General features: G+C 48.2%; 3 protein-coding genes across 5 annotated transcripts; all 3 read right to left on the bottom strand.

Annotated features, from left to right (window-relative positions):
• Positions 1-2,985, bottom strand: TMEM41A (transmembrane protein 41A). Of its 2 annotated transcripts, XM_021537186.2 has the most exons (5): positions 2,862-2,985; positions 2,626-2,779; positions 1,682-1,843; positions 1,027-1,165; positions 1-504 (listed from the first exon to the last, which is right to left on the bottom strand). In XM_021537186.2, the coding sequence occupies exons 1-5, from the start codon at positions 2,957-2,959 to the stop codon at positions 284-286; spliced, it is 774 nt and encodes a 257-aa protein (XP_021392861.1). In that variant the 5' UTR covers positions 2,960-2,985; the 3' UTR covers positions 1-283. The 2 variants fall into 2 exon arrangements, with proteins under 2 accessions (XP_021392861.1, XP_077641738.1); XM_077785612.1 differs by lacking the exons at positions 1-504; positions 1,027-1,165; positions 1,682-1,843 and adding an exon at positions 1,855-2,364.
• A 391-nt stretch (positions 2,986-3,376) lies between these two features.
• LIPH (lipase H) lies at positions 3,377-15,698 on the bottom strand. The gene is made up of 10 exons (XM_021537195.3): positions 15,647-15,698; positions 11,243-11,610; positions 10,460-10,568; positions 10,279-10,380; positions 9,224-9,313; positions 7,997-8,164; positions 7,112-7,207; positions 6,101-6,212; positions 4,991-5,164; positions 3,377-3,449 (listed from the first exon to the last, which is right to left on the bottom strand). Exons 1-10 carry the CDS (start codon positions 15,696-15,698, stop codon positions 3,377-3,379), a joined length of 1,344 nt encoding a protein of 447 aa, XP_021392870.2.
• A 2,151-nt stretch (positions 15,699-17,849) lies between these two features.
• Positions 17,850-21,735, bottom strand: ANAPC13 (anaphase promoting complex subunit 13). Of its 2 annotated transcripts, XM_077785610.1 has the most exons (4): positions 21,696-21,719; positions 20,983-21,037; positions 20,475-20,599; positions 17,850-18,299 (listed from the first exon to the last, which is right to left on the bottom strand). In XM_077785610.1, the coding sequence occupies exons 3-4, from the start codon at positions 20,571-20,573 to the stop codon at positions 18,174-18,176; spliced, it is 225 nt and encodes a 74-aa protein (XP_077641736.1). In that variant the 5' UTR covers positions 20,574-20,599; positions 20,983-21,037; positions 21,696-21,719; the 3' UTR covers positions 17,850-18,173. The 2 variants fall into 2 exon arrangements, with proteins under 2 accessions (XP_077641736.1, XP_021392871.1); XM_021537196.2 differs by lacking the exon at positions 20,983-21,037 and having other exon boundaries at positions 21,696-21,735.
• Between the last annotated feature and the right edge of the window lie 14 nt (positions 21,736-21,749).

The following is a 21,749-nucleotide window of genomic DNA, read 5'->3' as shown; positions in this document are numbered from 1 at the left end:
TGCCAATACTCCTCCTTTTATTCCCCACATCCTCAGGCACACAGGAGATGGATTTAAATGAAACAGACAAATTAACTGAGTTTTCACAAACCCCCTGTATCTCTCTCTCAGTGCAGGTACATGCACAGATAAACATTCATTAAAAATAAGAACGGACACCTCCTCTGAGATGAGAAGGATGATTAAAAATTGCCACTGTCCTTGGTGACACAGAGCATGCAGAAAGTAACCCCTGGGAAGAGAGTCCTGCAGCTTTTACCCCAAAACTGGGGCACTTAAACCATCACAAGCTCTTTCTGCCATTTAGTGTCTGAGCTTGCTTGTTGCCATCCAGCTTCAGGTGTTTCTTGCTGTATCTCTTGATGAGGGTCCCTGGAATCAGTGCAGCCACAGCCATGGCCAGCAGCTTGAGCAGTGTGTCCCAGGAGAAGATGGCATCCAGAGAGGTGATCTGGGACAGAATGGCCCCCGTCTGCACACAGATGAAATTATATGGTGTAAGGCCTGAAGGAATCAGAGCAGAAAAAAGCTGTTAGTTTCCCCCTAGAGAAAACTAGCAAAATACGCCCAGAGCCAGACACAGAAATCACAGAATTGTTAGGATTGGAAGGACCACTGGAGATCATCCAGTGCAACCCCTCCTGCTAAGGCAGGGTTACCCAGAGCAGATGACACAGGAATGTGTCCAGGGGAATTTAGAATATTTCTAGAGAAGGAGACTCCATGCCCTCCTTGGACAGCTGTTCCAGTGTTCTGCCACCCTCCATGGAAAGTTCTGCCCCATGCTGAGGTGGAACTCACTGTTTTAATTTACGGCCATTACACAAACACAGGGGTTTGTGCTTGTAACAGTGTATGTGCTTGAACCAAGTGTAAAGCAAAATTTGCAGCACTGGGGACACCTACAGAATGCTCAAGGGCAGCACAGAGGAAACAGACCAAGGGTCAGAGTCCCAGCTCTGCCCTCCCTGCCTCAGTGGTACCAAAAGCAGCAGTGTCACACTGTCCCCTGTCCCCAGGCCTTACCAATGAGAACGGAGAGAAAGAACTGGGACATAGGGATGTTTAAAATGGGAGCTGAGAGGTTCAGAAACCAGTTTGGTGTCATGGGGAACAGCCTCAGGAACAACAAGAAGAAAAATAAGCAGCTCCTGTTCTCTTCTACCTGCCAAAAGAAATGTTCCATATCATTCCTGCTCCTCAAACAGCAGTAACATTCAAATGGCCACAATACTGAAGTGAATTTTTCTTCTAACATGCTACAGTGTAACATCAGTTCAGAATTGAGGGAAAGCAGCAATATTGTGTATGTATGGGAGACTAATGGTGAGCAAGCCCTCTACAAAGAAGGGATGGAAATGGGACCTCACCGGAACGAAAGATCAGGAAGTCGAGAGCAGAACCACCTCCATTGTACAACACAGCATGGGATGGATGGAGGCAGTTCTGGAGCACAGGGGCTTCCCAAACCCTCCTTTATTTCATATCTGCTTTTCCTTAGGATCTAGGATTTTCCTGGCAGCCCCTCTACCAACAGATTTGCTCCAAGAGAGCAGCCTGCTCCTAAACTGTGCCCTCAGCAGGCCTGGAGCATCCCCTGCACACACTTGTTTTCCCTGTCACCCCAAGAGCAGCCTGGCCCAGGGCCATCGTGGGTGTCAGCAGAACTGCCAGTTCTTACCTTCCCTTGCAGCAGAGCCACCTTCTCAGGGAAGAAGTGGACTATGAGCTGCTTGCCAAAAGCTGCAGAGAGCAGGTAGCAGAGGGTGGCTCCCACAGACGTGAGCACTGAGCACAGCACCAGCCCCATCCATGGTCCAAAGAGTGCTCCAGCCAGGACATTCTGTGGGGACAACATGGAGTGAGGCCTGGGGGACACAGTCTGTCACAGAACCACAGAACTGTTAGGGTTGGAAAGAACCTCTGGAAATTATCCAGTCCAAATGCCCTGCCAAGGCAGGGTCACCCAGAGCAGGCGACACAGGAACAGGTGAGTTTGGGATGTCTCCAGAGAAGACTTTGCCCTCCCTTGGGCAGCTGTTCACAGTGCTCTCCCACTCTCCATGGAAAGAAGTTCTTCCTCATATTGAGGTGAAACTTCTTGTGTTTTACTTTATGGCCACTGCTCCTTGTCCCATTGCTGGGCACTACTGAACAGAGTCTAGCACCATCCTCTGACATCCCTTGGAGATATTTACATGCATTAATGAGATCCCCTCTCAGTATTCTCCAGACTAACCATCTCTCATCAGAGAGATGCTCCAGCTGCACCTCTTTGTGGCCTCTGCTGGACCCTCTCCTCCTTGTCTCTCTTTTCCTGAGGAGCCCAGATCCGGACCTGGCACCCCAGCCGTGCCTACAGGGCTGAGCAGAGGGGCAGGGTCACTCCCTGGCCGGCCGGCAACGCTCTTCCCGCTGCTCTCCCGGGTCCCGCTGACCCTCCCGGCCCGCGGGGCACATTACCCACCAACACTTCCCGATCCTTCCCAGCAGAGCCGCTCTCCGGCAGCTCAGCCCCGACCCGTACTGCTGCTAAGGGCTACTCTGCTGAGCTGCGGGCCCGGTGGGGTCCGTCCGGCTCCTCCTGCCCGATCCGAGTCCCGGCCCCGCGCCCCCGCCCCGTACCAGGAGGCTGGAGCCGGGAATGGCGAAACTCTGCTTGTACAGGTACGCGCCGCAGAACAGGGCCAGCGCCGCGCCCCGGTGCTGTCGCTCGTAGTCCCGCAGCGCCTCGGCCAGATCGCGCAGCTCCTCCAGGTCCGCCGGGAAGCGCAGCGCCCTGCGCGGGGAGAGACGCACGGGCAGCGGCCGGGAAGGAGGGACACGCGGGCAGCGCCGGCCGCCCACACCCACACACCCACCTGCGCGTCTGCCCCGCGCTCAGCCGCGCCGACAGCAGCCACAGCGCGGCCGTGGCGGCCGCGAAGACGAGCAGGAGCCCAGCCGGGCGCCGCCACATCCCGGGTCGGGCCGCCGCCGCCGGACCGAGCCGAGCCGAGCCGAGCGAACGCGGCCCCTCCCGGCCCGGCCCCGCCGCCCTCCGCGCCCCGGGCCGGGAGCGCAGGCGCGGGGCGGGGCCGTGCGGGCGGGCCCCGAGCGGGCGGCGGGCGCCGGTGGCGCCTGCTGCTCGTGAGGGCTGCGGACCCGCTCCGCCGCCGACACTCGCCTTAATCCCCCGCTCGGAACCCTCGCTTTAAGCCCCCCTTGTAGAGACACGCTTTAAAGCGATGTGCCGCCATGGTTTTATTGCCACTCCCCAGCCCGTTCACCACTGCGCGGAGCGGGTCCCGCTGCCCGGGCCCGCCCGCCGAGTCCCCTCACGGCGGGGGAATGTCTGCCCCGCCCGGGCGCGCGGCCTCGGCACTCGGCTCCTTCGTCAGCACGGGATGGGCCTGAAGGTTTTCTGGGTGTTCTCTGTCAGGACCAGGTCGTATCGGCACAGCTGGGGTCTGGATGAAAACACGGCCAAAAGTGAAAAAGCGGCGCTTGATTCCTGTCAATTCCTCACCTGCTGGAGGTCTACATAAAATAAATTATCCTCTCAGGTGAGAAGAGAACTGGCTGCAAGTCCACCTGAAGTGAGGTTGGCTTTAAGCCAGGGCTATGTTGAGCATTTTGCTGTTCTGTTCTACATTATCTTTTTTCTTGTGGAAAAAAAGTATCTCAAAAAATCCAGCAAACAAACAGATACTGGCTGCAGAGTCTATGGTTCCCTTTACGCCAGTCCACACCTGTGTCCACCAGATGAGGTGGTCCTCCCAGCCCACCTGCCTGTTCCTGCCCCTTCCCTGCTCCAGGCATAAGAAATTCTGCCACTGCTATGACCTGGAATACACAGATCTGGTCTGGAGCTAGCTCAGCCAAAAAAACTGAGGAAATACTTGGGCTTTCACTGGGGAAATACGAACATTAGCCCTGTGTAGTGGATTGAGCAACAGGGAACGGGAGAGAGCAGGACATCCCACCCTTTGGCAGTGACTGATTAGATGATGTGTTCAAAGTCCTGAACTGTATTTATGGCCTGTGGCAGCCCCTCATCGGGGAGAGACAGCATCCTGTGGTTAAATATAAGGGCATTTGTGTCTGCTTTTTAAAAGAGTAAATGGAAGTGACTGTGGAGTAACGGGACAAGCAACAGGGAGTGGCAGCAAGGGAGAGCTGCAGGACCTTGTTTAGTAGATATACACACTCTTTCCCTTGTTCCAAGGCTATGATAAGGGTAGCAGACCTCATGAAATGCAAAGAAGCATGTTCTGCAGCTCTCTATGTCTGTTTGCTTCACCCTCCTGACCCTGTGATCCTCCAGCCTTGTTTTAAGCCAGACTCAAAGCATGGTGTGGTGTTCACAGTGTCCTTGCACACAAGGTCAGTGTAAGAGATTCTGTGCTTGCTGAGCTCAGGCAGAGCTCCCAGCCTCCAGAGGTGGGAAGCTTAAGGGTAGGACAGCAGAGCAGACAGAGGCTAATGAGGTGATAGAAATCTCATCAGCAATGTCTTGAGAGGTACCCCCTGATGTTGTGGGTACCAGCCAGGGCTTTGGGGCAAAGCAGCCAGCAGCTCCCACTTGCTAGAATTCCAGGAGTAAATTAATCTCCCTGCTTCACTAGCCATACAAATTGACCGGGATATAAAATGTGTATTTGGGGCTGAACATCTGTTCTTCCCGGAGTGCTGCATTTCCCTTCATCCTAGAGTTCAGGCCTGGACAGCTTCCCAAAGGTTATTTTCCTGACCAAAGGTTAAGGTGTCAGGCCACGTCAGAGTCACATCACATGTGACATGTTCCCAGTGCAGCCTCTGTGTTCGAGTAAGTATTCAGCTATGGGATTCCATTGAAGAGGAATTTATTCCCAAGATACGTCTATGGGAATTACTAAATGTAAAATAAATCTAATTCTTCTGCACATACTCAACCAGGCCAGGAATCTGGGAGATTACTTCTGTCCAGTCTGCACCAACAGAAATGGTTTGTTTGTAAACATCTGCTCACCTTTCTGGGTTTGTCAGTGAGTGGAACCTCATTTGTAGAATCCTGAGTTTGAATTTTGGACCAATGACAGATCCCGTGGAAAATGTCAAGGAAATTCTTTCCACATTTTCAAGATCCTGGTCAAACCCAATGAGCAAAGTGATTTGTTTGTACTGCTGGAAGGTGGCAGCTTCTCTAAAGGTAAAGCAGACAAGAGAGAGTGTCAGAGAGTCACCAAGGGAATAGCACTGGGTTTAATGCAGTCACTGTGATATTACAAACAGGCTGGGGGAGGAAGCCTGAGCTTGTGATTAGTTTCTGATTTACAGGAAATGGGTATGGATTCAGGTGTCAACCTGCTCAGCCACTTCTGCCCTCACTTTTTTGGGGTGGAAGTGGGGACACAGAGATTGGATGCCATTTGGTCCCAAACGGAATTTTCACTGTGATTATGCTTTTATCCCAAGTGGACTAGACCCAGGTGATATTTGTACCTGGCTGTCTGTGCAGGCCTGAACACTGAGTCATTTTGAGATATGCATGAAATCTGCACTGGCCTTGGTGTGGGATGATGTTGATTGCTCCAGTGCAAGCAGATCCCAGATATGCCTGAGGGAATATGCACTTAGAGAAACTTGGAAAAACTAGTTGTGCTGGTGTGTTTGGCTGAAGTGTAGTTCAGATCAATCAGGAATTTGCATGTCACATAAACACCATTAATTTTTCTCTCTGAGTGGGATGAATTGATTTTGGATGTGACATATTCAAGCCCAGGTTAATCCCCAGCTGTCCTGGGCACTGGGAACTAGAACAGAACACTCCCTGTGAAAGGAAGGAAAGAGGGGGATATGTTTTTCCTTCTGCTTTAGCAGAAGCCTAGGGCAGCTGTGCTGCTGGCTGAGATTGTCCACTTCAGTCCTTAGGATGACAGAGAAGGGCCCAAACCAAAAGGCTGGGCTGTCAGGGCTGTGTGCTGGGGGAGGCTGTGGAAGTCCCTTAGGGCCAATAAATCCCATATGCAGTAGCAAGTATCAGCAGAGAAATCGGGAGAGGACACGTCACCTCCTCCCAGATGCAGTTGTACCAAGGGGTGCACTAACATTTAGAAAAGCTCAGACCAGTAAGACTTACGGATTAACTTTTGATTCTGCCTTCCTCCCATCTTCATCAGCTAGCATGATGCTGAGGGTGCCTCTCCTGGTGTCTTTGTTCCACGTGACAATATCCACCAAGTAGTGATAGACTGATGGGAGAAAGAGTGAGTGGGGTCAGACCCTGTGGGCTCAATCTGCTGTCCAGGCTGTGCACTGTCTGGGAGCAGAGCTGTGGGTAGAGGATGGACAGTTTATCTTGAAAATCCCTCTCTCCTCCCTGCTCTCCATTTCCCTTTGAGAGATTTCAACCAGAAACACTGGGAGGTGTCAAGAGAGCACTGCAGCAAGGGTTATCCATGCGGGATGGCCTCTCTGTATGGCTCCCAGCACACTGCCTTTCACTGCCTGCCTTCCCCCTTCACTCCCAGATTGTATTTCTTTCTTCTGAACCTCTCAATTTCTGTTCTTCATATCTGTCATCTGTCATCTCTGTCACAGAGCAGAATTTCCTGTTCTTTCATCTGAATCTGAATTCACTTGCTGACCAGCATTGGAGCTCAGGCCATAATCCCAGCCCATGCCATACCCTGGTTTGTTGGTAATCACAGGGATGAGATGAAACTTTTCACCTTGGTGAAACCCTTTTTTCCACAGACTCTCTTCCTCTCCCTGTGCCTCTCACTTTTCTCCAGGGTAGCCTTTTCACCTGTACAGCCTGTCTTTCTCTCTTATCATTCCCACACACCTCTTACTTTCACAAAAGAACAGTGTGTTGCTTTGAAACATGATTTGGGAATTTTTATACTTAATTTGAAAGTTCTCAACCAATTTCCTAGAACTGTAAGCAAGTTGGCTTTCCCAGCACTAGACAGGTTGACAGTTTAGGAAGGTTATGGCAAACCACAGATGGACATAATTCCATCCAGCAGCCACTGGAGTTTCTAAAATGCTGGTTATAACACCACCAGTAAATAACTATCTCTGCTGGGCTGCTACTGACAGAGGTAATGCACAAAGAAAAATAATCCCAGAAATCTCAGTCACTCACTGCAAAATGGCTCTTTGTCTGCTGTGTCGAAAAACATACTTGTCACTGGATGGCTCTGTTGTGTTAAATAGCTTTTCCACTCATAGGCATAATAACCTGCAGGTGAGAGTTTGAAAATGAAACCAAGTTGCTGCGCAGGTAGATGAGCCACCAAATGGCTAAAAATAAGCAAGTATTTAAGAAATAGTGCATTGTGTTGTGCCAGCTGCCAAGTAGCACTGACACACATCCTCCTGTACTCCAAAGGCTTAGGACTGAATATGCCTGGTTATTGTTCAGCACTTTCTTCAAGCTGGTCTTTCTCCACATCTGCTATCCATGGTCAAGGGTTTAATTCTGCAGTGCAGAATGAAAATCACCCCATTGGCTTTGCCAGTTCCTTTCTGGAAGTGTCAGGTGTTTCAGCATCAACATTTCAGAGCTGCCAGCCCGAGGCTGGGCTGTCACACCCAGGCTGAGGCAGACAAGTCCAGAATTCCCTTTGTTCACCCATTTGCCATTCCTTTTAGAGCACAGAGGGATTTGTAGTGCTGGGAATTTACTTGTAAATTTTATTTTAGCAAGAACAGACCCCTGTCCCTCAAACTCTGCAAGTGAGGGACGTTAATTCACTCTTTCTCTGACTTCAGTGTAAAGATCCCAAGTATAGTTTTGTCTTTTCTAGTTCTGGATCCTTTACCTGTAGATTTCTGATCTAGATCATTAACGTCATGTGATATTAAAGGAGCAGGCTTGAGATACTTCAAAGACCTCAGTGGATATAAATTTGGTGTTTTTGCAAAGCACCACGTTATGTTAGTCCTCCAGCAAAACTTCACCCTCCCAGTTACAGTGCCCACAGGCAGCTCAGTATTCAGGATGGATTGACATTCCCTGGATCCTTACCTAGGATGGGGCATGGCTTGGGCCAGAAAGGTTCACAGCTGGTGCATTTGCCATTCCTGTAGTTCCTGTATGAGTTGCAGGGGTATGTGGTGATATTGCAGCTCTGTGTCAGGGAGGACAGGAACAGGAAAACAGACCTCTGGTGGTCACATTTAAAATACCGCAATCCTTAATCATATACAGGGAAGAAATATTTCATTAGCAATCCTCATGCCTCAGGACACACCAGTGGACAGTCACTGACCAGTCTGAACCCAACAAATTGCACTGGGCAGCACTGGGCTGTGGCATAACAGTAGGTGGGCAGCAGCCTCTCCCTCTGAGTGCACTCAGCTCTGTGTGTCTGCTTTGCTTTTCCTCTTGTCTTTTTGGTTTTGAAAACGTTTGTTTGTGTGGTTGCTACAGTTCCAGTGCTTGATCCAACTATGGATCAAGTTCTGTCTCTGGTGTTCTCTCCTCTCTGAGCTCAGGCCTGGCAGCTGGATATTGCTTTTAGCTTTGCACGTGACTTTCCATTTTGGTATAAAAACTCTGTAGAAACACATAACTAATAAAATGAGTTGTTGCATGGGCAGCAAAATCAGTGAAGCCTCATTTCTTAGGGATTTTTAGCTCAGGCTGCTCTACTATGTAGATTCTCTTGGGTCTGATAAGGGTTGTATTCATGATACATTTCCTTCTGTATTTTCTTCACCCAGCTTTCATCAAACCAGTTCTGCTGAAAAAAAGGCTGAAAGGAAAAAAAGCTTTCTTTTGTTCAAGACTAGGACTGTGCCTTCCAGGCTGCACCTTCTGTCACTGCCAAGGAAGGTGCCTTTGATTTGGTATAACTGCCTGCTCCACATTCATCTTGAACCTGTTTTCTGAACAGGTCCTTGCTACTGCTAGTCCTTGGGTTTTCATGTGTTACAAGTAATTAGAAACAAAAAATTCTCACATAGTCACAAAATGAAGGCACACATATATCTGATAACTTTTTGCACAGAGGATTAGTCCCACTTGCACCATGAAAGAAGCACAGAGAGGTCACCCTGACTCTCATCTCTGCCTGCTGCACATCAACGAAACCCCTGTCACACCAGTGCTGAGAAGTTGCTGCCATGGCTTTCCCAGAATATGGATTTCATGTACTTTCTAAGCAGTGATGATGATTCTCTGGCTTTCTCCTCTTTTTCTGATTGGAAACATTTTATCAGGGTTTGTGGAATTCAGGGCAGGATTAATTACCAGAAAATATTGTCAGTGGACAGCCTGGTTGGTCGGTCCCGCCATTGGGATAGAAGTCGATATGGCCCAGTGCTTCTCCGTAACCCAGTCCTAGCAAAAGGGAATACCAGGGCTCAGGGATGGAATATTAAATTGTAAAATGCACAAGAAGGAAATATAGCAACCTAACTGGAAAAATTAGTATTTATTTAGCTCTTGGATACTTACTTGTACAGGAATACTAATGTCATCCCTCTGTTTAGGCAGCAGGCCAAACAGTTGTGACCCAACTGGGTAATTTTAACAATGGTATCAAGTACGTAAAATAAGTCTGTGCATGCAACAGTACAAATTATGGGGATTTGTGTCACTTGTGTGCAGGAGAGGAGAAGGGATGTGAAACCTGGATGTTGCTGTCCTGCTGAAATCTGACTTCCTGGAAGAGCTGGGAGAAGAGAGGCAGCAATTAGGTGGGAAAGCCAAGTGTTAGGGGTAGGGTGGCCATGGGAGCAGCATGGGGGCTTGGCATTGCTTGGCATTGCACTGCTGGCCTGGCTGGTGGATCTGGAAAAGGACAGGGCTGAGGGAGAATCCAGATTTGCCCTAGAGGATAGTCTAGCTCTTAAGAGGTGGGATGAAGACTGGATGCATCACGTAGAGAAACATGGCTGGGAATAATTGATTTTCTATGCAAGTCATTGAGCTGTGGGACCAGCTCTGGAAATGCTGTGTGCTCGGATGCAGCCTGACCCGTGGTGGGATGTTGGTGTGTCCTGCTCTGGCAGGACTGTGCTGCAGGACCTCCTCCACTGGCTCCTAAGGAAGTCCTTGTAAATCCTGGGCCAGGTTATAATTGCTGTGTCAGCAGTACGTTTTGGAATGCGAATAGAGCAGCAGCTCCTGAGGGAGTGCTGGGACAGCGTGGGCAGCACAGTGCCCCAGAGGCTCGGTGAGGGAGCCCGCTGTGCTCCAGGGCCAAAGGACCCAGCACTGCTGCCCACCAGCAGCCCTCCTTCCCCGTGCCCCAGTCGGTCTCTGGGTTTCTGTCTAAAGCAGGGAGATGGAACGGCACCTACCGTCGGTGTCGGAGTGAATGACATCCACAAACTGCGCGTCCGTGGGGTCCAGCCTCTCGCTCGGCGCCATCCCCCTGTACAGGGGGCCCGCGGGGTCAAGGCCTGCAGCACAAAGCCATGGGCATCGCCTCGCTCGGGGCTGCCCCTCCTTGGGGGGAAGGACTGCTGGAGGAGGGCTTACCTGTGATTCTTCCCAGAGTGCCATCAAACATCTGTCCCACAAAGCCAGAGATGTGCGCTCCCAGGCTCACTCCTATCATGTGTATGGAGTCAAGGGAAGCTCCATCAATCTGAGATATAAAAGTACTCATGGTCATGTGTTTTCGGAAAATATAAAAAAATTAGGAGGAGGAATGTAACATCTCCCAGTGTTCCACGCTGTAGATATTTCCCCTTTAACCATCCCACAGAGCAGGCAGCATTCCTGTTTGAGGCCTATGCCTTAGAGAGCTGTTATGAGAACAGTTCAGGCAATGGTTGCATTTTCCTGGGGCAACAACTACAAGTGTGGACAGGAACCACTGGTGGACCCCAGGAGTAAAATTCCAGTTGCCCCACATGTGGTTCCTGCAAGGAATTAGCAGACACTGTGATCCTAAGGATCCAGCATCATCATTGCCTGTGCAGCACCTTAGAGGAGTGTGAACTGTAGCTGATCCCCTTAAGCTGCCTTTAGGTATCCAGAAAGTGGAAGTAGGGTTTCTATGTATGGGAAAACGTGACTGGAGAGCTTTGTACCCAGAAATGTAGAGACTTAGTGTAAACTGAATATGACAGCAAAATGCCATTGTACCAAGTCCAAGGGTAGGATTTGGCATTGCAATATACATGCACTTCCAAAAATTAATGTATTCCTTTTTTAGGAGTTTCTATTCCCAGACATCCTGCTGGTTTAAGCACTTCCTTTGTGCCCTTTACATACTGTGCCTTAATGACTGTATCATCGCATGAGCGTCCAACTTACCAACATTTCATCTATAAGTTTCTTCAGAATCTCAGCAACTCTTTTGCACTTCCTAGAAGCATAGCTGTAGATAAGAGTCGTTGCCCCATGGTTCCAGTCCACAACGATGACATTCATGTCCTCTACAGAAAGCAGGAGATGCACCAGGTCAGGGATCCAGACCGGGGCAGAGCCCGTGAGTCGGTACCCGTGGATGATGAAGGTCGTTTTCTTGGTCACATTGAGGTACTTGGAGGCTCTTGAGTGGAGCTCCTCAGCACAGGTTGGGTTCTGACGGGTGTAGAGCAGCAGCTTCACTTTCAGATCTGTCCCTATCAAAGCATTCCCGAAGCTGAGGGCTGTGAATGCAGGACATGCCTCCTGAGGATCTGAAAGGGGCAGAGTGACAATTGGAGTTTGGCACCAAGGGGTTTTCTTTAGCCTGTTGTACCTACCAACCCTACACAGGGCAGAAAAGTGTGTTGTGAGTTGTCTGAGCACAGGCGCTGCTCCTGTCTCCTCTCTCCCTCTCCACTCTCTCACGTTCATGACTGAAGTTACCTTGGAACTTAGGTTTTCTTGCTATGTTGGAACAAAGAGAGCAATCACACCTTTTGGAGCAGCATTCCCTGAAACACCACAGCCCTGCTTCCTGTGACAGCTGGGAGCTGGCAGGGACTCTGTCCAAAAATCTCACTGGTGTGAGGAAGGTATTAAGAGACCAACAGGCAGGATGGTTGCTGTACTGGCTTGTCAGCACACCTAGATGCTCTGGACAGGTTCTCAGCTAAACAGATGTTCTTGTTGGTTTGTACCTCAGCCTGGAGCTGCCAAGCTGCAGAGTCTTGCCGTGGTGAGGGGCAGCTCAAGGCTTCACTTTTATGTGCAGACGCGGCCTGGTATTCCAGTCTGCAAAATGAGGCACCCTTGGGTCTGTGAGATGGTAATTGTGCTTTATACACAGCTGAAGTGTAACTGAATTTTATGTAAGTACTGCTTGATGGGATGGCCTGTGCCATTGGAAAACCCATCTTTGTTCTTTGCTTTTCCAGCAGAACACCAGCTGAGCCTTCAGAGCCCAATACAGTCTCCAACAGAGCACTGGCAGGGAATGGAATAACTGTCTCCAGACAGACCCTACTTATGAAGGCCCTCCCAGGTTTAGTAGCCTCTTCCTGGCTCACAATCCTCTCCCTCAAATCCTCATAATCTTACTGAAGAACCTTGTGAGGGAGAGTGTCTCTCTCACAAATATGTCCTGGGCTGCAGTAATTGTTCAGGCTACAATTCCTAGAGGAATCTCCCTGGTCTTTGTTGCTTAAAGGACTGTTTAGTAGGTAGCAGGGTTTAGAAAACCTGCAGCTGTAAGTTAATTATGCTCTAGCAAATCTCTAATGCTCTGTGCATTTTAATTTGTGAATGATGAAATTCTCACAGTTTCTATGAGCAACTTTCCCTTTTCTCCTCCTCAGGAAATCAGGAGCATGAGAGTTTTATGAGAGGTTTATGTGCCCAGCACATAAAACAATCTGCTCAGTTGCCACAGTTCTGCTAATTACTTTGTAGAAGCCCCAGGAGCTCCAGAAATAAAAGTTAATAGGCTAAAAGGATGTTGCAGTTAAGTCCAACTGAATATTTTTAATTGCTACCGTAAATTCAGAAATAAATTTTAACATCTGAAATCCATGGAGTCCTTCCCGTTTAAAGCCTATGACAACATATGAATGGTGTGACAGGAGTGGTGGGAAATGAGCCCTCAGCCAGGCCCAGTGAAATCAGGAGCCTTTGAATGCAGGCTGTCCTGCCTCTGTAATGCTTCACTCAGAGCTCCCAGGAGCAGTGTCATGCTGGGCCCTGCTCCCAAGAGGAAAGCTGACCTGGGTGGCTGCCTCCTGGCCAGCCTGCTCTCAGGTCATTCTTACAGTGCCAAGATGCTCCAGGGAAAAAGCAGCAAGAGTTCTGTGACACTGCTCTTGTGGAGATCCCAAAGTAACTAGCAGAGAAAAATTAACATTTTTTGCTCATGCACACCAGTCATACAGTGAGACTCAGTGACTGTCCTCTAGGTGCTACTGCAGCATAAAAAACTACAACTGTGTGTTTTACTAATAACTAGGCATTGTTTTAGTTATTGTATAGTAGCACTATATAGTATTGTTAATTATCTTTACTGCCACTGAAACTGTAGCAATACAGGCAGAAATGCCAGGCAAGAATTACTTCTATATGGTGCAATATTGCACTGATTGCTTAATTTGTTTCTGTATCTCCTGCACTGTGCTGAGGCTTGCCCAGAGGAGCACTATGTTTGTCGTCAGAACAGCCCAAACCTTCTGGTACAGAAGTGCTTTCAAAGAGCTGGTCAACATTTGCTGATGCCTAACACAGGGATTATATAAAGAGCCTTGTTATATCTGCACCAGATCTGTTAGATTGGTTCTGTTTTGATTAACAAAATCAAATCAGTCCTAATAAGGGGAGGAAACCTGCCAGCTTCTCTTCTGGCAAGCTGGTGCCAATCCCAGCCTCATCACCATGTGTTCAAAAACTGACACATGGGAGGACCAGTTAACCTGGCTTTGCTCTTCCTTCTGCCACCAAAGTGACTCCTACCCGAAGGGCTGGAAGTATCTTTGAAACTCAGAATGACTGGGGCAAGTGGCTTAGTGAGATTTACTCTGCAAGCAAATAAATTAGGTAGAACCTTATCCCCTGGCACTGTCCTTAAGCCATGTCCAACAGATCACTCCCCTCCAGTAAAGGGGAATGAATGGCCATTATAACCCAGCATTCCAGTACCCAGCCCTGCCTTAGCTTGCTAGACAGCCTCTGGCAATCCCCATTCTCCTTCTGCTCTGTTTTCTGAAATGTAAAACAGGAGGCAAACACTGGTTTGCTGGGCAAGGTGCTCTGATCTCTCAGAACCTATAGCAGGGAGCATAAAAATGTGTTAAATCCATATACCTGCCAGGGAGCCGGACAGTTTGGTCTAGAGCCTGAGATCAGCCTCCAAGGTGCTATTGCAGCAGTGGAGGCATCTTCAGAATAACTTTATATATCTTTTATATGTGTGTGTGTGTGTGTGTTATAATATAGATATACACATACACATATCTATATTCTGAAATTACTCAGGTAATTCCCCGGTGGGAGTGTTGCAGGGAGTGGAACAGTCCCAGGCAGACCCCTGGTATTTACTGCAGTCAGTGCTCTTCAGGCCTGCATTCCCCTGGTGTCTCTCATTCCTTTCTAGGAGATGGTTTTGGAGGGTTTTTCTTTGATGTTGATCCTATGGACAAGGCAGGGTTTGCCATGGTGGCATTTTGGGGCTGTGGTACCGAGCTGTCTGCATGAATAAAGTAGCAGCTGAGGTTTTTACCAGGCTGTCCTTTTGCAAAGGGAAGTTCCAGCAGTTCACCTCAGTGGGTCAGTGGTCACTTGGCTGGATGTGTGGCTGTCCCACCTGTGGTCCTTGGGACACAGAGCTGCTTGCCCAGTGAGCACCTGCATGGAGCTCAGCTGTGTGTCACTGCTTCTCTGTCTGCAGGAACTCTGGCCCTCCAGCCCCTGCCACCTTGCCTGGGCTTTGTACAGTGTGTCTGTACATCAGACTGGTCTTAACCATCAACAATATCTTTATCCCCCTTTAAGCACACTTGATTACCACACCTCGAATCTTGAGAGCATTAGTGGTGCAGATTTCCATCACTTTTCCACAGAGAGGGTGTGCCCTCCACTCCTAAACTGGTCCTCAGTAACTCACTGCATTTCACTGGTGCCTTTTCACACCGTTCTTTTCCTACTTCTCGAGACTGCATTTCTTAGAGAGCATTAACCAAACAAACCAAGCAAAAGGTGACCCTGAGATTACTCCAGAGGACTCAATGAAACACAAGTTAGTTTTTATAAGAACAGGTTTTTTTAACCCTGTTTGTTTTCTGTACAAAGCAGAGAGCTGTAACTTGCCTTGCTCCCATGTGTATGCTAACACAAGGCAGTACATTTGTTTATTGTTACACAGGTTTGTTCTTGTAGAGCTGTGAGGCTATCAAATGGAGCTTACTGTTCATAAATGGTAATTCATCCTTCGCCTCTGCCATACATGACACCCCTGAGAACAAATCATTATTCTCTGAAGATTTCGAATGACATTTTCAGTGTCAACAGATAGTACTTATGTAAGAGAAATGTTTGCAAACGGAGGAAATGATAATAAAAAATAGTTCTGGTTTTCCATTTGGAACTCTTAGAACTGACTACATTCATGAAACCAGTATAATTTGCTTTGCCAAAATAAATAATGTTAGTGAGATACCCTGTGCAGTAACTGTAAATGCAGAGGGCAGGTACATTCATGTTGCTGTAAAGCACAGAAAATGTGTTATATTCGACAAAAACATTCAAAACAAATGGTTAAGTTCTTACCTGTTTTCACCCCATACAAAAGGCAGATGAACACAACGCACAGCCTCAGCATATGGACTTCCACATGAAACTTCTAGGAGTAAGAGATTTGAAGGATCCCACAATTTCTCTGGCATGTGTCTGCTGGCTCTGACAGCAATTTGCTTGCTTTTTTCCTGCCAGTAACAGTAGGTGTGGTGAAAGGAGGAAGTTACCAGCCAAGAAATGAAGACCAGTCAAATGAAGCATCTTCTTAAGGTGGGGCACTTTCTATTCTAGCAGGTTTCTTTAATTTAAATATAGTTTGCCTTGGGGGATGACTAATCAAAGACACAAATGGATTGGTATCATGCTGTAAGCAGCAATTTGACTACATGTGTTGAAACTAAGGAGATTATTGCCTATTTGTCTTCTGCAAAGAATGACAGGAACATTGTAGATGTCACTGCAAGTCTGATAAGCATCTGGGTGGGGCTGGCACTTGGTTTCACAGGGCCCTGCCTTTGGAGATTTCATGATGATCCCTAATATCTCCCATGTCCTTCCTACTCTCCTGAGTGCCATGGCCCAGAGTCCCTTCTATAAATCCTGTCACCACCTCAGGCAAGAGACAGGTGCACAGCACTGTGTTGTGACAAAGGGTAAGTACCACTTCAAGGTGTCTGTCTCTCCACTGGGCTCCCAAGCAACTGCTGTCTTGGATAACACTCATGCAATTGGCATTCCCACATTTTCTCACAGACCTGCTGGAACCTCATAAATTCAACTCTAATTCAAGAATTATTAGAATCCATCTAATTGATGGATGGGAGGAAGGAGTTTGCCAAGGAAAGACAACTATCAGGGGCAGGAAAGGAAGTCTGAAATTGGAGCTGGAAGGTATTGTGGCAAAATTGGGAAAATGAGGGTGATGGGGAGTCTGTAAAGGGATTGAGAGGGGAGGGAGCAAGGATGGCTGCTGGATAGAAGTAGAGTGGTAGTTTTGCTTGGTGTTTTCTTAGCAAATTCTTCTAACATAGGCCAGGGAAAGGGAACCTGGGGGGATTAGAAATACCTCATTAAGCCTAAGATCTGCTTTCTTTCCCTTGGTGATGATCCAATGAGGAGCTGACCAATAAGAGCTCCTAGTGGCATAGCTGGTTCTTTGGTCCATGCTGTACTTATTAAGCTTTTTGACTTTGCTAATTCTCAGGTTAATCCTTAACTCTTTCTGCTGTCTGCAGCTCCTTTTCGTTCAGAGAGGTGTGTGCTGCTCCTCTGGTGCAGGCATGGATCACACTTGAGGCAGAGCATGTGTCTAGCATGGTTCTTTCACAAGCACCTTGAGCTCCTCAGCATTAAGCAGCTCAACAATCTGAATCTCATTGAACATGTGCCTTGCTGTGATCCCATTTGATAATCACCCAGGCAAAAGTTGGGGCTTGTTATTTTGAAGATGATAAACACTGAAAAAAGACACCAAATAACACTTGTGGATCTTGAAGCTCCAGGACAGTGCTTTTTCTGCTGCACTGACAAAAGAATATAATTTAAACATTGTTTTCCTTCCAGCTCCTTTCTCACCTCTACCAGTAATCCTAAACTCTGTCAAAATATTTTTCCTTAGCAAGAAGTTCTGCCAATGGTGACATGGAATTGGTCCAACAGTGGAACATGAAGAACAGAAGGCTTTTACCTGTTGCAAAAGACATCTGAGAATCAGAGATAAAATAAGGTCCTTGAGGGCCTTGCCTTTCATCTCAATACAAAAAGAGGTAACAATTTGTTGCCTGAAGCTAAGCCCTACTGATTTCTTTTCCCCATCACGTTTTTTTGATTTTCATTTCCCATCTGAGGTTGCTCATGTGAGTGGCTCGCACATCAAGAGGCCCTACACTAGGACGGGCAGGTTCTTCCTTGGAACTCTCAACCATCCCTTGGAAGACCCTGATTTTGAGTAACCACCATTTCAGCATAAATTAGACTGTCTGTTCACTGTACACACTGGCAGACATTCCCAGGATGTCAGCATTGGAAATGCTGTCCACCACCACCATCAGATCCTGAGAGCAGGAATTTGAGTGCTTACAGGTTACTTCCCACTCTTGATTCTGCTGACCAACCTTTCACATCTGCCCCACACATCCACAAATTTGTTAAAGATGGCAACAACTCACAGCTATTTGGGTTTTGTACACTGAACTCTAGACAATAATCCCACTGAGAACTTCGAAATCAATTGCAATTTGAGACAGTAAAAACTTTTTAATCGTGTAGAAAACATTTAAGATCAGAATTGGCACCAACTTAAGAACAATTTAACAGAAAACATGAAATAATCTTATAAGCATGAAACATTTTGCACTTGGCTCTGAGATGTCAGAGCCTCTGCTATTTCACATTCAAGAAAGAAGCATTTTAAAGAAGCATTGTGAGCAGAACCACTGTTGGAATCTGAAAATCTGGAATGCTGTTTCCTCCTTAGGGCAGCTTATGACAGCAATGGTCAGCCAAAAAAATATTTTTATGTTGCATTCATGCATCCACTGTTAGAAATCCCACTGATTCACTAATTTCCTGTGGGTGGAACGTTTTCATGGAGATACTGGAGAGCCAAATCTGTCCACTTCATTTCTTGCTCTTTCACAGACTCAGTGGTGCCACCGTTGTCTTGCTCTGGTTCAGGGAGCTCATTCTGAGAACAAAACACAGGTAGAATGCATTCCACATGTAATACACTTTCTGCAAGCAGCAGGTTGTTATGATTAGTATGGATAGATACAAAACCCACAAACGAGACCAGAGGGTGCATCTGAACAATAAATATCATACATACTGATCCACTTAAAAATATTGCTGAGCCGCATCATGAACAGTATTCTTTTCATTTGAATATGGTTATTCTTTTAATTTGAATATTCATTTGAATGTGTTTAATCTGAAAGGTAAATTGTTTTCCAGGACCCTGGGGCCTTGCTATACACTCAGACTGCACACACAGTGAGGGAGAATATACAGCAAATGCAAAGTAAGTAAATAACAGTACAATGCATTTATTCCACTGTTTGTTTGCAATGTGCTGTTTCTGCTGTTGCCAAGAATACAAATACTGCAGACAAATGGTTCTGTAAAATGTTACTTTCTTATGGCAGGTTAGAAGTCCTTCCTGTCTGTATGCTGGAGTCAGGTGTAGCTGTGCTGGATCAACAGCAGAAGCCAGAACCCCCTGCCAGGTGTGCCCCAGAGCTGCTCACAGCACAGTAAAGGGAAGGAAAGTTTAACAGATTTCATTTTACTTCCTTCTATTATTTGTTCTCTGTCTTGCTGTATTGGTGTAGTCACACTGAGTGTGTGCTATTCTGCCAGATACCATTTGGGCAGGAATTCTGAGTTCTAGAATTTAGAGTTCTAGAATTTCCTCTGGAAATCCCAGCTGGAGCTAGATAAAGTGTTTCAGCTTTGAAAACAATGAATGATTTGAACACATCTGAGTTCCCAGAAATGGCTTGATTAAGCACTGGAGCAGATTCTCAGGACAGGCTCAAATACCACTTTCACAGCCATTCTGGTGCTCCTTTGCAATGTCCCTGAGTAAGTCCCCTGTGAATTCATGCTGTTTTCTCTATGTGATCAGAGCCAATCCCATCTCTGGGGATCTTTATATCCACAGCCAGGCCTTTCTATTGGTAGTTGGTGAGGCTTCCTTCTCTGAGGCTGTCATTGTATGTGACTGTAAGCCATCACGAGATGGCTCTAAGGGAAGAAACAATAATGTTTGGACTCAGGGTAAAGGCAATTGTCAACAAGGAACCTGTTTATGATACTCGGCTTGCCTAATAAAGGCAAAGGAGGGTTTGTGCTCTTTTAGCTGAGAATCACGCTTCTGCAAGATGCTTCCCTCAAGCCCAACTCTTGGCAGGAAAATGTGTGCTGTACATATGGACTTTGAGTTGTGCAGCTGCTCCTCGCCCTCTCTGAAAAGCCAGTGGTGGCAGGGCTGACGCTTGAACCATGCCACAAATTTGGAGATGTCTCTCTGCTGAAAGAAACCCCACAATCCCCACGGCTGCTTTATGTGAGCTAGCTGGGGTAAAGCTCGTGTACCAGAGAGAAAAAGGGAAAATCCTCAGCTACCTCTAACTTCCCTGTAAGTTTCAAAATAGCCAAGGAAAGGTGTCAGTGTGGGAGATCTGAAGCTTTAGCTCTGGGCTCTGTGGGATCAGCAGTAGCTTTTCCCCTGCTGCCCCTCTCTGACTTTGCAGCTGTACCCTGGATGAAAAGAGAGGTGCCATGCCTTGGACACATCACCACAGGCAAGAGTCCTGCTGCACCTGCCAGTCCTTCACTGCTGTCCCGGAACTTCCAACAGCAACACTGAATCTGGAAAAGACTGCTTTGAAACACTTACGAAAATGTCTCAGCTTCTTTTAATGGCATTGCAGGAAGCAGATATAAAGTGTAACCAAGACTGGAACTGTATGTGAGACTGATCCTCTGCTCTCCCAACAACCAGGAAAGTACCTCAAACACCAGGAACAAGAAAGGGAAGCAGAGAAAAAGGATGATTCTACTTCTCCCTGATGCCAAACCTAGGAGAGTGCAATGGGAAAGGAACTCCAGTTCTGAGAGGATTCAGCAACTGGTCAGGGGACAAGCAACAGAAGCATCCATGTCCTCATGCACTCAGGAATGACTGGCATATAGGGCACAGAAGGAGTCCCTTCCGTGAGAGACTGGATCTTCCGTGGAGATCCAGGAGCCTCTTGTACAAATTAGCCGCACCACGAGGAACATTCTGTGCCTTTTCTTGGAAGGGACTGTGATGAACGCAGCAGCCTTAACTCAGATTGATAAGTAGCAATTCACCTACCAGAGGGATGGCCACATCCTCGTAGGGCAATTTATCTTCCCTCCACGCATCATCGATCAGATCCAGGATCCTGCCATCCCTCTGCACCTCGCTGTCCATCGTCACAGCGGCGAGAGCAGCTAAATCTGTGACACAAAGCAGATGCTGTTTTAGCAACATCCCCAGCCAAGGAGCTGGAGTCTGGACTATTGGCTTGCTCCAGTTTTGATGAAATCCATATGAAATTTAAACTTACAAGGATACCTTGATTTCCCTAATCCACACAAAAAAGGGTTATAACCACATAGAACAACTTCATCTGAAAAGAACTCTATCAAAGTGAATTGCAGACTGATATGCACTGGAAATTAATATATAAAACCAGATGGTTATTACTGATATTTACATGTATTTTATATCTACTGACTGACTTTTAGAAGTCTAATTTGAGTGAGTTTGAGCACCTAGAGCTGCTCAGAAGCCTTTGCTGGCTGCTGGCTTACAGCTCCTGAGCAGTGACGTGCCTCACCTGTCTGGGAGAGTCACAACAAAGGACTTCAGGGTACCCAGAATTCTGCCCGAACCTGAAGTGCAGGAAACCGGTGAAAGAGAAGCAAAACGAGACCCATCTTTCACCCGCATCTCCTATAATTACTCCAGACTGTTTAACTGTACTCTGCCCTCCTTGAAGGATCACCTCAGGCCCTCGCCCCGGTGTGATGCTGCGGGGCGGCAGCAGCAGGCAGCCCGACCCTGGCGGGTGTGAGAGAACGGGCACTCGTTCAAAACCGAGCCAGGCCTGGCACTCGCCGGCTGCCGGAGCCGCGATGTGGGCGGCGATGGGCACGGGGCTGAGCGCACCCCAGCCCCGGCGCGCTGCGCTCCCTGCCTCTCCCGGCCAGCACGGCTCCGTGTTCCGCGGTGTCCCAGGGCTGTGTCCCAGGGCTGTGTCCCAGGGTTGGGTTGTGTCCCCGCGGTGTCCCAGGGCTGTGTCCCAGGGTTGTGTCCCAGGGTTGGGTTGTGTCCCCGCGGTGTCCCAGGGCTGTGTCCCAGGGTTGGGTTGTGTCCCAGGGCTGTGTCCCAGGGTTGGGTTGTGTCCCAGGGCTGTGTCCCAGGGTTGTGTCCCAGGGTTGGGTTGTGTCCCCGCGGTGTCCCAGGGCTGTGTCCCAGGGTTGGGTTGTGTCCCAGGGCTGTATCCCAGGGTTGTGCCCCCCTGTCCCCGCGCTCCCCAGCCCGCCCTACCCTGCCCATCTCCGCGGCCGCTGTTGCGCAGGCGCGGCCCCAGCGCATGCGCAG

This window comes from Lonchura striata, chromosome 10 (genome assembly GCF_046129695.1).
Source record: "Lonchura striata isolate bLonStr1 chromosome 10, bLonStr1.mat, whole genome shotgun sequence".
Lineage (NCBI taxonomy): Eukaryota > Metazoa > Chordata > Aves > Passeriformes > Estrildidae > Lonchura > Lonchura striata.
The sequence above is the reverse complement of the archived record's forward strand: the minus strand, read 5'-3'. Positions and strand labels throughout refer to the sequence as shown.